General features: G+C 44.5%; 2 protein-coding genes across 2 annotated transcripts; both read left to right on the forward strand.

Moving 5' to 3' along the window:
- Positions 1-2,885: 2,885 nt before the first annotated feature.
- Positions 2,886-6,432, forward strand: LOC122349577. The gene is made up of 14 exons (XM_043245684.1): positions 2,886-3,052; positions 3,213-3,313; positions 3,412-3,530; positions 3,623-3,800; positions 3,912-4,110; positions 4,271-4,371; positions 4,469-4,587; positions 4,680-4,847; positions 4,969-5,168; positions 5,330-5,430; positions 5,529-5,647; positions 5,740-5,907; positions 6,029-6,228; positions 6,390-6,432. The coding sequence occupies exons 1-14, from the start codon at positions 2,886-2,888 to the stop codon at positions 6,430-6,432; spliced, it is 1,983 nt and encodes a 660-aa protein (XP_043101619.1).
- Positions 6,433-7,982: 1,550 nt separating this feature from the next.
- LOC122355696 (mucin-5AC-like) lies at positions 7,983-15,294 on the forward strand. The gene is made up of 10 exons (XM_043254279.1): positions 7,983-8,028; positions 8,150-8,349; positions 8,510-8,610; positions 8,752-8,981; positions 9,106-9,170; positions 10,365-10,510; positions 10,611-12,847; positions 12,935-12,999; positions 14,523-14,668; positions 14,786-15,294. Exons 2-10 carry the CDS (start codon positions 8,153-8,155, stop codon positions 14,926-14,928), a joined length of 3,330 nt encoding a protein of 1,109 aa, XP_043110214.1. The 5' UTR covers positions 7,983-8,028; positions 8,150-8,152; the 3' UTR covers positions 14,929-15,294.
- The last annotated feature ends 304 nt before the right edge of the window (positions 15,295-15,598 follow it).

Raw genomic sequence — 15,598 nt, forward strand, 5'->3', positions numbered from 1 at the left:
AAGCATCGCCCCTCACCTTTTGTTTTGGTCTTTGCACTGCAGCGTTGGGGCTCTGAGCGCGCCTTTGACCAGATGACTTTGCTGAGACAGCAAGAGCTTGCCCCAGTCATGTTGGGCTACCTGAAACAGAAATTCACCTCGGTACGTCCTTTTTGCGCAGTGTGCCAAATGCCCGCTCAGCCGTGGGGCTGTGAATGTCTGCGCGTCTCCTAATGCGTTTCCTGTGCATCATCGTTGCAGGCTCACCTTGTGGGTCCGAAAGCAGCAGCCTCAGTGCTTGGCTTGAGGACAGCTTTGGCAAATTCTCCGTCTATGTGGATTACAAAGACCTGCGGGAGATCAACACGGGCTTCGACAGCGTAAGCGGACCGCCGTGCTGCCCAGGGGTTCCTTTAACTGTTTCGACCAAACCATGTCATTTCTAATGATGCTGTTGTTTTCTCCCCTGTAGTTTGAGGCTCTGGACGTTCTGAGCACTTCTCAGGTTGCTCAACTGACGTTAGACTCCGGAGCGCTGAACAACGCAGCTCTGATAAATTTGGTCTTTGAACGTCTGGAGCGCGGCGACCCCTTCCAAAATGTCAAAGAGTTCTTCGCGGATCTCACCCAGACCTCAGGGGTACGTTCTAGTGTCTGCGATGACGAGCCGTATTTTGTGTGCTGGGAACAAAACATTTAAAGTGCATTCGTGGCACAGTTCCGATGTGACAGTCTCTTTCTGTGTGTCGTTTCCTCTAGGCTATGGACGTCAGCCCTGTGGTGAGGGACATCATGATGAATCGAACCTTCACCATCATCAGTCTTCATTTTGCCGACTTTGGGACCGAAGATTGGGTGTCCTGGTTCACGGTGAAACTGATCCATCTCCTTCCCAGCCTGACTGCAGAGATGCTCCAGACAGCAACGCTAAACACCGACTGCAACGAATACCACCTCATGTACGTGGCGCTCCCTGAGTTGGTGACCGTTCTGTAACGGCCGCCTCACAGCATTGTCAAAACAAACCTGCTGGCGGCTCTAAAGCAAGTTCAGCGGCTTTGGAAAGTCTGCGTTAATGAAGCATCGCCCCTCACCTTTTGTTTTGGTCTTTGCACTGCAGCGTTGGGGCTCTGAGCGACCTTTGACCAGATGGCTTTGCTGAGACAGCAAGAGCTTGCCCCAGTCATGTTGGGCTACCTGAAACAGAAATTCACCTCGGGTACGTCCTTTTTTGCGCAGTGTGCCAAATGCCCGCTCAGCCGTGGGGCTGTGAATGTCTCGCGCTCCTAATGCGTTTCCTGTGCATCATCGTTGCAGGCTCACCTTGTGGGTCCGAAAGCAGCAGCCTCAGTGCTTGGCTTGAGGACAGCTTTGGCAAATTCTCCGTCTATGTGGATTACAAAGACCTGCGGGAGATCAACACGGGCTTCGACAGCGTAAGCGGACCGCCGTGCTGCCCAGGGGTTCCTTTAACTGTTTCGACCAAACCATGTCATTTCTAATGCTGCTGTTGTTTTCTCCCCTGTAGTTTGAGGCTCTGGACGTTCTGAGCACTTCTCAGGTTGCTCAACTGACGTTAGACTCCGGAGCGCTGAACAACGCAGCTCTGATAAATTTGGTCTTTGAACGCCTGGAGCGCGCGGCGACCCTTCCAAAATGTCAAAGAGTTCTTCGCGGATCTCACCCAGACCTCAGGGGTACGTTCTAGTGTCTGCGATGACGAGCCGTATTTTGTGTGCTGGGAACAAAACACATTAAAGTGCATTCGTGGCACAGTTCCGGATGTGACAGTCTCTTTCTGTGTGTCGTTTCCTCTAGGCTATGGACGTCAGCCCTGTGGTGAGGGACATCATGATGAATCGAACCTTCACCATCATCAGTCTTCATTTTGCCGACTTTGGGACCGAAGATTGGGTGTCCTGGTTCACGGTGAAACTGATCCATCTCCTTCCCAGCCTGACTGCAGAGATGCTCCAGACAGCAACGCTAAACACCGACTGCAACGAATACCACCTCATGTACGTAGCGCTCCCTGAGTTGGTGACCGTTCTGTAACGGCCGCCTCACAGCATTGTCAAAACAAACCTGCTGGCGGCTCTAAAGCAAGTTCAGCGGCTTTGGAAAGTCTGCGTTAATGAAGCATCGCCTCACCTTTTTGTTTTGGTCTTTGCACTGCAGCGTTGGGGCTCTGAGCGCGGCCTTTGACCAGATGGCTTTGCTGAGACAGCAAGAGCTTGCCCCAGTCATGTTGGGCTACCTGAAACAGAAATTCACCTCGGGTACGTCCTTTTTTGCGCAGTGTGCCAAATGCCCGCTCAGCCGTGGGGCTGTGAATGTCTGCGTCTCCTAATGCGTTTCCTGTGCATCATCGTTGCAGGCTCACCTTGTGGGTCCGAAAGCAGCAGCCTCAGTGCTTGGCTTGAGGACAGCTTTGGCAAATTCTCCGTCTATGTGGATTACAAAGACCTGCGGAGATCAACACGGGCTTCGACAGCGTAAGCGGACCGCCGTGCTGCCCAGGGTTCCTTTAACTGTTTCGACCAAACCATGTCATTTCTAATGCTGCTGTTGTTTTCTCCCTGTAGTTTGAGGCTCTGGACGTTCTGAGCACTTCTCAGGTTGCTCAACTGACGTTAGACTCGGAGCGCTGAACAACGCAGCTCTGATAAATTTGGTCTTTGAACGTCTGGAGCGCGCGCGACCCCTTCCAAAATGTCAAAGAGTTCTTCGCGGATCTCACCCAGACCTCAGGGGTACGTTCTAGTGTCTGCGATGACGAGCCGTATTTTGTGTGCTGGGAACAAAACATATTAAAGTGCATTCGTGGCACAGTTCCGGATGTGACAGTCTCTTTCTGTGTGTCGTTTCCTCTAGGCTATGGACGTCAGCCCTGTGGTGAGGACATCATGATGAATCGAACCTTCACCATCATCAGTCTTCATTTTGCCGACTTTGGGACCGAAGATTGGGTGTCCTGGTTCACGGTGAAACTGATCCATCTCCTTCCCAGCCTGACTGCAGAGATGCTCCAGACAGCAACGCTAAACACCGACTGCAACGAATACCACCTCATGTACGTAGCGCTCCTGAGTTGGTGACCGTTCTGTAACGGCCGCCTCACAGCATTGTCAAAACAAACCTGCTGGCGGCTCTAAAGCAAGTTCAGCGGCTTTGGAAAGTCTGCGTTAATGAAGCATCGCCCCTCACCTTTTGTTTTGGTCTTTGCACTGCAGCGTTGGGGCTCTGAGCGCGGCCTTTGACCAGATGACTTTGCTGAGACAGCAAGAGCTTGCCCCAGTCATGTTGGGCTACCTGAAACAGAAATTCACCTCGGGTACGTCCTTTTTTGCGCAGTGTGCCAAATGCCCGCTCAGCCGTGGGGCTGTGAATGTCTGCGTCTCCTAATGCGTTTCCTGTGCATCATCGTTGCAGGCTCACCTTGTGGGTCCGAAAGCAGCAGCCTCAGTGCTTGGCTTGAGGACAGCTTTGGCAAATTCTCCGTCTATGTGGATTACAAAGACCTGCGGGAGATCAACACGGGCTTCGACAGCGTAAGCGGACCGCCGTGCTGCCCAGGGGTTCCTTTAACTGTTTCGACCAAACCATGTCATTTCTAATGCTGCTGTTGTTTTCTCCCCTGTAGTTTGAGGCTCTGGACGTTCTGAGCACTTCTCAGGTTGCTCAACTGACGTTAGACTCCGGAGCGCTGAACAACGCAGCTCTGATAAATTTGGTCTTTGAACGTCTGGAGCGCGGCGACCCCTTCCAAAATGTCAAAGAGTTCTTCGCGGATCTCACCCAGACCTCAGGGGTACGTTCTAGTGTCTGCGATGACGAGCCGTATTTTGTGTGCTGGGAACAAAACATATTAAAGTGCATTCGTGGCACAGTTCCGGATGTGACAGTCTCTTTCTGTGTGTCGTTTCCTCTAGGCTATGGACGTCAGCCCTGTGGTGAGGACATCATGATGAATCGAACCTTCACCATCATCAGTCTTCATTTTGCCGACTTTGGGACCGAAGATTGGGTGTCCTGGTTCACGGTGAAACTGATCCATCTCCTTCCCAGCCTGACTGCAGAGATGCTCCAGACAGCAACGCTAAACACCGACTGCAACGAATACCACCTCATGTACGTAGCGCCCCTGAGTTGGTGACCGTTCTGTAACGGCCGCCTCACAGCATTGTCAAAACAAACCTGCTGGCGGCTCTAAAGCAAGTTCAGCGGCTTTGGAAAGTCTGCGTTAATGAAGCATCGCCCCTCACCTTTTGTTTTGGTCTTTGCACTGCAGCGTTGGGGCTCTGAGCGCGGCCTTTGACCAGATGGCTTTGCTGAGACAGCAAGAGCTTGCCCCAGTCATGTTGGGCTACCTGAAACAGAAATTCACCTCGGGTACGTCCTTTTTTGCGCAGTGTGCCAAATGCCCGCTCAGCCGTGGGGCTGTGAATGTCTGCGTCTCTAATGCGTTTCCTGTGCATCATCGTTGCAGGCTCACCTTGTGGGTCCGAAAGCAGCAGCCTCAGTGCTTGGCTTGAGGACAGCTTTGGCAAATTCTCCGTCTATGTGGATTACAAAGACCTGCGGGAGATCAACACGGGCTTCGACAGCGTAAGCGGACCGCCGTGCTGCCCAGGGGTTCCTTTAACTGTTTCGACCAAACCATGTCATTTCTAATGCTGCTGTTGTTTTCTCCCCTGTAGTTTGAGGCTCTGGACGTTCTGAGCACTTCTCAGGTTGCTCAACTGACGTTAGACTCCGGAGCGCTGAACAACGCAGCTCTGATAAATTTGGTCTTTGAACGTCTGGAGCGCGGCGACCCCTTCCAAAATGTCAAAGAGTTCTTCGCGGATCTCACCCAGACCTCAGGGGTACGTTCTAGTGTCTGCGATGACGAGCCGTATTTTGTGTGCTGGGAACAAAACACATTAAAGTGCATTCGTGGCACAGTTCCGGATGTGACAGTCTCTTTCTGTGTGTCGTTTCCTCTAGGCTATGGACGTCAGCCCTGTGGTGAGGGACATCATGATGAATCGAACCTTCACCATCATCAGTCTTCATTTTGCCGACTTTGGGACCGAAGATTGGGTGTCCTGGTTCACGGTGAAACTGATCCATCTCCTTCCCAGCCTGACTGCAGAGATGCTCCAGACAGCAACGCTAAACACCGACTGCAACGAATACCACCTCATGTACGTAGCGCTCCCTGAGTTGGTGACCGTTCTGTAACGGCCGCCTCACAGCATTGTCAAAACAAACCTGCTGGCGGCTCTAAAGCAAGTTCAGCGGCTTTGGAAAGTCTGCGTTAATGAAGCATCGCCCCTCACCTTTTGTTTTGGTCTTTGCACTGCAGCGTTGGGGCTCTGAGCGCGGCCTTTGACCAGATGGCTTTGCTGAGACAGCAAGAGCTTGCCCCAGTCATGTTGGGCTACCTGAAACAGAAATTCACCTCGGGTACGTCCTTTTTTGCGCAGTGTGCCAAATGCCCGCTCAGCCGTGGGGCTGTGAATGTCTGCGTCTCCTAATGCGTTTCCTGTGCATCATCGTTGCAGGCTCACCTTGTGGGTCCGAAAGCAGCAGCCTCAGTGCTTGGCTTGAGGACAGCTTTGGCAAATTCTCCGTCTATGTGGATTACAAAGACCTGCGGGAGATCAACACGGGCTTCGACAGCGTAAGCGGACCGCCGTGCTGCCCAGGGGTTCCTTTAACTGTTTCGACCAAACCATGTCATTTCTAATGCTGCTGTTGTTTTCTCCCCTGTAGTTTGAGGCTCTGGACGTTCTGAGCACTTCTCAGGTTGCTCAACTGACGTTAGACTCCGGAGCGCTGAACAACGCAGCTCTGATAAATTTGGTCTTTGAACGTCTGGAGCGCGGCGACCCCTTCCAAAATGTCAAAGAGTTCTTCGCGGATCTCACCCAGACCTCAGGGGTACGTTCTAGTGTCTGCGATGACGAGCCGTATTTTGTGTGCTGGGAACAAAACATATTAAAGTGCATTCGTGGCACAGTTCCGGATGTGACAGTCTCTTTCTGTGTGTCGTTTCCTCTAGGCTATGGACGTCAGCCCTGTGGTGAGGGACATCATGATGAATCGAACCTTCACCATCATCAGTCTTCATTTTGCCGACTTTGGGACCGAAGATTGGGTGTCCTGGTTCACGGTGAAACTGATCCATCTCCTTCCCAGCCTGACTGCAGAGATGCTCCAGACAGCAACGCTAAACACCGACTGCAACGAATACCACCTCATGTACGTAGCGCTCCCTGAGTTGGTGACCGTTCTGTAACGGCCGCCTCACAGCATTGTCAAAACAAACCTGCTGGCGGCTCTAAAGCAAGTTCAGCGGCTTTGGAAAGTCTGCGTTAATGAAGCATCGCCCCTCACCTTTTGTTTTGGTCTTTGCACTGCAGCGTTGGGGCTCTGAGCGCGCCTTTGACCAGATGGCTTTGCTGAGACAGCAAGAGCTTGCCCCAGTCATGTTGGGCTACCTGAAACAGAAATTCACCTCGGGTACGTCCTTTTTTGCGCAGTGTGCCAAATGCCCGCTCAGCCGTGGGGCTGTGAATGTCTGCGCGTCTCCTAATGCGTTCCTGTGCATCATCGTTGCAGGCTCACCTTGTGGGTCCGAAAGCAGCAGCCTCAGTGCTTGGCTTGAGGACAGCTTTGGCAAATTCTCCGTCTATGTGGATTACAAAGACCTGCGGGAGATCAACACGGGCTTCGACAGCGTAAGCGGACCGCCGTGCTGCCCAGGGGTTCCTTTAACTGTTTCGACCAAACCATGTCATTTCTAATGCTGCTGTTGTTTTCTCCCCTGTAGTTTGAGGCTCTGGACGTTCTGAGCACTTCTCAGGTTGCTCAACTGACGTTAGACTCCGGAGCGCTGAACAACGCAGCTCTGATAAATTTGGTCTTTGAACGCCTGGAGCGCGCGACCCCTTCCAAAATGTCAAAGAGTTCTTCGCGGATCTCACCCAGACCTCAGGGGTACGTTCTAGTGTCTGCGATGACGAGCCGTATTTTGTGTGCTGGGAACAAAACATATTAAAGTGCATTCGTGGCACAGTTCCGGATGTGACAGTCTCTTTCTGTGTGTCGTTTCCTCTAGGCTATGGACGTCAGCCCTGTGGTGAGGGACATCATGATGAATCGAACCTTCACCATCATCAGTCTTCATTTTGCCGACTTTGGGACCGAAGATTGATTGGGTGTCCTGGTTCACGGTGAAACTGATCCATCTCCTTCCCAGCCTGACTGCAGAGATGCTCCAGACAGCAACGCTAAACACCGACTGCAACGAATACCACCTCATGTACGTGGCGCTCCCTGAGTTGGTGACCGTTCTGTAACGGCCGCCTCACAGCATTGTCAAAACAAACCTGCTGGCGGCTCTAAAGCAAGTTCAGCGGCTTTGGAAAGTCTGCGTTAATGAAGCATCGCCCCTCACCTTTTGTTTTGGTCTTTGCACTGCAGCGTTGGGGCTCTGAGCGCGGCCTTTGACCAGATGGCTTTGCTGAGACAGCAAGAGCTTGCCCCAGTCATGTTGGGCTACCTGAAACAGAAATTCACCTCGGGTACGTCCTTTTTTGCGCAGTGTGCCAAATGCCCGCTCAGCCGTGGGGCTGTGAATGTCTGCGTCTCCTAATGCGTTTCCTGTGCATCATCGTTGCAGGCTCACCTTGTGGGTCCGAAAGCAGCAGCCTCAGTGCTTGGCTTGAGGACAGCTTTGGCAAATTCTCCGTCTATGTGGATTACAAAGACCTGCGGGAGATCAACACGGGCTTCGACAGCGTAAGCGGACCGCCGTGCTGCCCAGGGGTTCCTTTAACTGTTTCGACCAAACCATGTCATTTCTAATGCTGCTGTTGTTTTCTCCCCTGTAGTTTGAGGCTCTGGACGTTCTGAGCACTTCTCAGGTTGCTCAACTGACGTTAGACTCCGGAGCGCTGAACAACGCAGCTCTGATAAATTTGGTCTTTGAACGTCTGGGCGCGCGACCCCTTCCAAAATGTCAAAGAGTTCTTCGCGGATCTCACCCAGACCTCAGGGGTACGTTCTAGTGTCTGCGATGACGAGCCGTATTTTGTGTGCTGGGAACAAAACATATTAAAGTGCATTCGTGGCACAGTTCCGGATGTGACAGTCTCTTTCTGTGTGTCGTTTCCTCTAGGCTATGGACGTCAGCCCTGTGGTGAGGGACATCATGATGAATCGAACCTTCACCATCATCAGTCTTCATTTTGCCGACTTTGGGACCGAAGATTGGGTGTCCTGGTTCACGGTGAAACTGATCCATCTCCTTCCCAGCCTGACTGCAGAGATGCTCCAAACAGCAGCATTAAACACAGACTGCAGTGATTTTGACATCATGTAAGTAGCGCTTCCTAAGTTTGTAACCGCTCTCTAACAACCCTCTCGCAACACCGTCAACAAGAATGTGACGGTGGTTCTAAAGCAAGTTGAGGGGGTGTGGAAAATCTGCATTAATGAAGCTTCGTCTTTACATTTTGTTGTGGTCTTTGCACTGTAGTGTTAGGGCTCTGAGCAGGGTCTTTGACCAGATGACTTTGCTGAGACAACAGGAGCTTTCTGCAGTGCTGTTTGGTTACCTGAAATTAAATAATCAAACAGGTAGGGGAATTTGATTTAAGACTTAAGCTTTTAAAAATTTTTCCAAACTTTAACCATAGACTTACTTTTACGTAATATTGAAAAAATTCTTTATTTTTAATGTTTGTTTATTAATGTATTTTTTCTTCACATTTGCCATAGCTTGTCTTCAGAAAAATACTCCCTTACCCATAGGCACTAAATATGTTACTTCTGCAACTACATCTCAAAAGTCAACCACTCAACTACCAGCCAAGGCCTCCACAGGTCCAGCAGTGCAAGGCGAAGTATTTGTTATTCTGCAGATCCGTGTGCATATACAGTATATTGATGCTTACAGTAATCCTGCTTCACTGGAGTATCAGACTCTATCCAGAAACATCACAATGGAGGTATTTAAAGTTTTGTTTTAGTTATAGTAAAATGGTCATTTTTCCTAATTCTGGTGAAATTATGTTTACAGTGACATGTATTTGTATGTTATAGTTTACATTTATTTCTTTTCTTTTGTTTTAGCTGAATCACTTCTACTGGAAATTTTATGAGCCACAATTTCTTAGATGCTACTTAATGAGATTCTGGTACAAGGCTTTTATATATTATATCAAAGTATTTAATTCAAAATGTTACCCTATCTATTAAAATGTTTATTCAGATGTTCCTGCATGCTGCAATAAATGCTAAGTACAATAAAAATGAGATCACTGAGCAGATTCAGACATGATGGATACAGAGATGATGATGCAGGCTCTTTGATGAACCTCCCTCTGCTGGTCAGGTGTCACAAAAGGAAATGTGCACTTTCATGTCATGCACAGATTAGCAAGCATTTTCATCGAAAGCCAAGATTATTATTATTTTATTTTATTTTTTTCTGAGAAAAAAAGTCCAAAATTTTAAATTTATATTACCAATATGTTAATAGTCCTTTTTTCTGTAAGTTGTTTTGTCACCAGTTAATGGCCATCAATATACATTGTACTTCATCTAAAGATGAAGTGAGACCTTGTGAGTCTCATTGTTGGTGATGAGGCTTAAAACCACAGTATCATCAGCAAACTTTACAATAGAAGTGGAGCCATAAGAGGTCTTAAAGTCATATGTATAGAAACCATAGGAGTGTCAAAATACAACCCTTTGTGACTCAGGCTGGGACAGACCAAGCCAGCTGTTGAGCAATGGTCAGGTTAGTTTGCTTGTTGTGTTCTACTCTTCGGGCTCACATCGGTGACATTTTGCTTGATTCAACATGTTGAATCAGTGTTAGGACTGTCGGGTCCATCAGGGAAGTCAAGTCACCTTTACTTGTATAGCGCTTTAAATAATACAGACTGTGTCAAAGCACTTAACAGTATCCAATAGGAGAGTATAGAGTCGGTAATGTAAAATGACAAATTAAAAACTCAATTTTCAATTTCATTATTGAACTTCACATCATTGTCCAGCTCAGTTTGGTTTAAATTAGTATTTATGCAATCAAATCGTGTCCCCAACAAAGCAACACAACAAAATCCCTGATGTTAAATTAACACTAGGTTTTGATATGGTTGATCTTGCCATTTTTGCACAGTCTTGTCCTGACTCAGGTCCTTTTCCTCTATGGCACTTCTCTGTATTTGTAAAGATTAGGTGATGCATAATTACGTTTGTGGTTAAGGGTCATCACATATTGAAATACTGTGATGTGTAAAATACTTTTACAAATGAATATCAAAATCCAAAAGTAATTTAGGAACTTTTACATGTATAATAATGTAAAATATCTTTCTCTCTAGGCCTGGGTCAGTGGGTGCGGATATGCAGCTTATTTTTAAAAGTGACACTGTGCTTCCAAATAAAGAAAGCATTGAAGACAATCTTAAGTCAGCAATTGTGGAATCAAAAGTGTTTCTTGACATTATTCCTGCCAGTATCATTGTTGGTGAGTTCCTCGTTCTCTAAAACTGTTTAAATGCAGGTAATATTTTTGCTGTAATCTTTCTTGCAATGGCTGATTAATAACAATTTTCATGTTCTTTCAGTGAATCAAGATGACTCAAATTTGACAACCAGACAAACCCAGTCATCACAAAATGTTCTGCAAACATTATCTACTGCAGCACCAGTTATTTCTAGTGTTATACCTCCTGATCTTTGGAGCACAGCTCCCCCTAATTATGTTTCAATCACTGTAGTTCCTAATCCTTCAACCATAGTAGTTCCTACAAATATTTCAGACACCTCTGTCACTACTGGTCCATCAGTCACAGTTGGTTCATCAAACACAACAGGTGACACTCATCCGTCAAGTACTTCATCTTCTAATGGTCCCATAGCAGTTCCTACTCAAAAATCAAGCATAACTGCTCCTCCTGGAACATTAAGCACAGCAGATCCTGCTCATTTACCAAACACTACTCGTAATGCCCATCCAAGCACTGGGGATCATAGTGATTCCTCAATCACTGCAGTTTTAACTAATCAAACTAGTAAAACTGTTGGATCAAGTACTACAGATTATATTGAGCAACCAAGGACAACTGATCATACCTTAATTACTGCAGTTCTGTCAGACACAACTGCTTCTACTGGTCCCATCACAACACCAGATATTTCAGGATCATCAAAATCATCTGTTACTGTTGGTTCCACTACTGAAGTCTTTGCACATCTTTCAAGAACAACTCTTCGCAATCATATTTCAAACAGTGCCATTCTCACTGATAGGCAGAGCACAAATATTTATAGTGAAACATCCACCAGTGTAGTTCCTGCTGATCTGTCAAGCATAATGTCACCTATTGGTTTTACAGACACTACAGTCACTACAGATCCGTCGGTCTCAAAAGTTTACCCTGGACCAAATAACACTGCCAGTCGAATAAACACAACTACTTCTAATTATTCTTCAAACAATGAGGTCCTTATGGATAAATCAAGCACAGCTGCTTCTGCTGGTCCCATCACAATGCCAGATATTTCAGAGTCATCAAAATCATCTGGTCCTGTGAAGTCTACGACTTCTTCAGTTCCTATTAATCAATCATACTCCACTGTTCCTTCTAATATCTCAACCACTGATGTCCTCATACATCTTTCAAGAACAACTCTTTCTAATCATATTTCAAACAGTGCAGTTCCCACTAACAGGCAGAGCACAAATATTTATAGTAAAACATCCACCACTGTAGTTCCTGCTAAACTGTCAAGCACAATATCACCTACTGGTTTTGCAGATACTAGTGTCACTACTGGTCCATCAGTCTCAAAAGTTTCCCCTGGACCAAATAACACTGCCAGTCGAATAAACACAACTACTACTAATTATTCTTCAAACAATGAGGTCCTTATGGATCAATCAAGCACAACTGTTCATACTGGAACCTCAAACACTGCAGTTCCTACTGAATTGTCAATTACAAGTGCCCCAACTGCCTCTTTCATTACTAGAGATTCTACTAATCAATCAGCAGATCCTAATGCTCCCTTTACCACTAAGGTCACTACTGATTTATCAGACACAACTCATTCTTCAATCACAGCAGATCATACTGATCTATCAAGCACTGCTTTTCCTATTGGTACCACCCACCCTGCAATATCTACTAATCAGTCAAGCACAACGATTCCTCTAGGCCTTTCAAACAGTCAGACTCTTCCCATTCTATTACCCACAATAGTTCCTACTGATCTTTCAAATAGAACTGTTCCTAATGACAATTCAAGTATCTCCGGTCCTACTGAACAATTAAACATGACTATTCCCAATGGTCCGTCAACTACTACAGTTCCCGAAAATCTTTCAAATACAACTGTTCAGCCAGGCTCTTCCACCTCCACAGTGACAACCTACCCCTCAAATACAGTTATTATGCCTGATAAGATCTACACCACGATCTCTACTAATCTGCCAAGCAAAGTCATTTCTAATCCAACAAATATTACAGTTTCAACCAATATGCCAATCACAACTGCTCCAGTTGGCCATTCAAACAATGCAACAACTGTTCTTTCTAGTCCATCTCCATCCAGTGCAGCTAGTAATCATGTCACCACATCTGTAATATTTTCAAATTCATCACACTCTAACGTTGTCACCACCTCAACCACATCTTCACTGCAAACTACTCACTTATCAACTAAAGCTTCCACAGGATCAGCAGTGCAAGGCGAGGGATTTGTTATTCTGCAGATCCGTTTGCAAAGACAATACATTGATGCTTACAATAATCCTGCTTCTGTGGAGTATCAGATCCTGTCCAGAAACATAACTATTGAGGTTGTTAAAGGAATATTTTAATCTTAATTCCATCTAAACTACATCTGTGAATTTAGTGTAATTTTGTTTCTTTTTGTGTTTCTGTAGCTCAATCAAATCTACCGGGTAATTTATGGGATCCACTTCCTCAGATGCTACGTGATAAGATTCTGGTACCAAACTCTCATATCTTTCTTTCTAGTTTGGTGTTACCAATTGAAAAATTATGCCAGTAGTCTTCCACAAGTAGAAACATCTAGTGTAGCATTAGTTCTGGCAGGTATTGTTTGTCAAACTCACGTCAGTTGACACTTATCTAAGCATCCATATATACATTCTGTGAGTATTATCAGTGTTTTTGCGTTGCCCAACTCCTCCTCTGGTCAGTTAGGATTCAGCCTTCTAGTTCTCCTTTAATCAGACTAATTCAAATGTGTGCGCAAATTTTAACAATATATTTGCAATACATTTGTTGGTTCTGTTCTGGGGGTTGGAGGGAGGGTTATCTGATGTATCTTCAAGTAGTCCACAGTATGAGCATGTATAAATAGCACGATGCAGCCACACCAGTATCATGTAAGCTCAGAAATTATATAGTTTTCATATTTTTGTGATGTAAACAATCAAACATTTAGTTTAATTATAGTAGTTTGTCTACTAGCTGTTATCAATTCCATGGAAGAAAATTATTCCTATAAAGAGATATATATAATATAATAAAAAACCTTTAGTTATATTGCCCATTCCTAAGTAGATGAAATGAAAGTCCTGCCATAATACTCATTCAAAATACATAAGGCACATTACAAAATATCTTTATTCCTGTAATGTGTAAGTCAGAGATGAATAAAAAAAGTCACCTTTATTTATTTAGTGCTTTATACAATACGCAACAGGAAAAAAAGGTAATTTTAATTTAATGTTTTTTAAATTTAATAACACACACAAAAATCAATTCTGCTGTATAATAGTAATGTTGGATAAGGGAGAAACCAGGTTATATCAAGAGGCCAGTTCTCAACTGGATATACAATTTTGGTTGTAATATTGTAGCCATATCAAAGGGTAGGGTTCGTGTGTAGAGTGCATGCATGTGTATACATGTAAAGTACTGTGCAAGAGTGTTAGGTTAAAAGTGGTCATTTGAAAAAACAAAAAAGCTTTGACTGTTCTAAAAACACAGATTTGTGGCCATTATTGGGATTGAATATGTTAAACCTGAAACACGTTATCACTGTTAATCTGGCCAGTCATAAAACAGTAGTCATCAGCACTTCTGCATATGCTATGGAGATACTGCACAGGCTGTGTCAGCTGGTGATGCTCTCACTGCACTTTGGTTGAAATCATGTGGCGTCATCTCTAGCCAGACAAAATGTTTAACCAGTATGCACTGCTTCAAGTTAGAATTTAATTTAATTTAATTTTAACTGAAAAGTTATGGTCAAATGCATAGAGGGCAAAAGCTGCTTTAAACTCAAAGGTTGCTCGAACCAAATGTTAATTCAAATTAAATTAACAAAATCTAATTATTCGTGAATTAAGTAAAAAACTAAGCAAGACATTTAAACAGGACAAAACAGACAAACAGCCTGATCTCAAGTGGCAGCAAAACACACTCAATGTACTCACACCCTAACCCTCAATATTTATTGTACTAGTTTATGTATTGTGATGTCTAATATTTCTTTTTAAGGCCTGGGTCAGTGGGTGTGGATACAGAACTTATTTTTAAAAACCAGACTGTAGTTCCATATGCAACAAGCATTGAAGAATCTCTTAAGACAGCAATTGCTGAATCAAAAGTCTTCCTTGGCGTGATTCCTTCTAGCATTACTGTTGGTGAGTTTCCTCATTGTCTCAAAATGGTTTTTAATGTAGCAAATGGTTTGCTTGAATTGTTGAATAATGGATTGTTCATTCATTAACTGTTTCATGCTTGTTTACTTATACTTTCAGTGCAACAGCAAGACTCAACTTCAACCACCAGCCAAACTCAGACATCACAAAGTGTTCCTGTAATGTTAACATCATCGGCTGTTACACGGATTCTGTCTAGTATGCTGTTTATGCTTCTGCTTCTGCTTCTGCTATGGGATTAAGTAATTCTGTAATTATGCAATGCTGTACTCCAATTATCACATTTAAGCCTACAATTAATATAATTAAATCTCTATTATGTGCTTTCATAAAACATTACTCTTGCATTTATGCAATTAAAATATGAATAATTATGTACTTTTAGCAAAACCTAAAACCTGCATTTTAGCTTTTCTTTTTTGGATAATAAATAAATTAAAATACAAGGCATTGTAAATAAAAAGATAGATGCATTTCAATGGTTTAAAAACACTATATAATTTTTTTTTTGATTTCAGTTGTAAAAATCTAGAAATTTGTTGTAGTTGTGCACTATGCCTTTGTTATTCAAAAAAGTGTAGACTATTTGTAGGAGTACCAAATTTTCAAGGTAGTTTCTGTTTCAATAAATTCTGAAATTATATTATTTTCTTCATCTTCTTCCTAAATATTAATTCAATTTATTAAAGTTTATTATTCCATTTTATTTATATAGTGCTTTTAAGTGTGAAAGCAGTGAACCGTGTCAAACAGGAGAATATATTGATAGCAATGTATCAATCAATCACTGAACAGTATCAAATTGGAGAATACAATGAAAGGGATGTAAAATGACGAGATTTAACAATTTATTATTAAATCCAAAGACAGTCTCTGTAATCAAATTAATGATAATCGCTATAAATTAAGTGT

Source organism: Puntigrus tetrazona, chromosome 1 (genome assembly GCF_018831695.1).
Source record: "Puntigrus tetrazona isolate hp1 chromosome 1, ASM1883169v1, whole genome shotgun sequence".
Taxonomy (NCBI): Eukaryota; Metazoa; Chordata; class Actinopteri; order Cypriniformes; family Cyprinidae; genus Puntigrus; species Puntigrus tetrazona.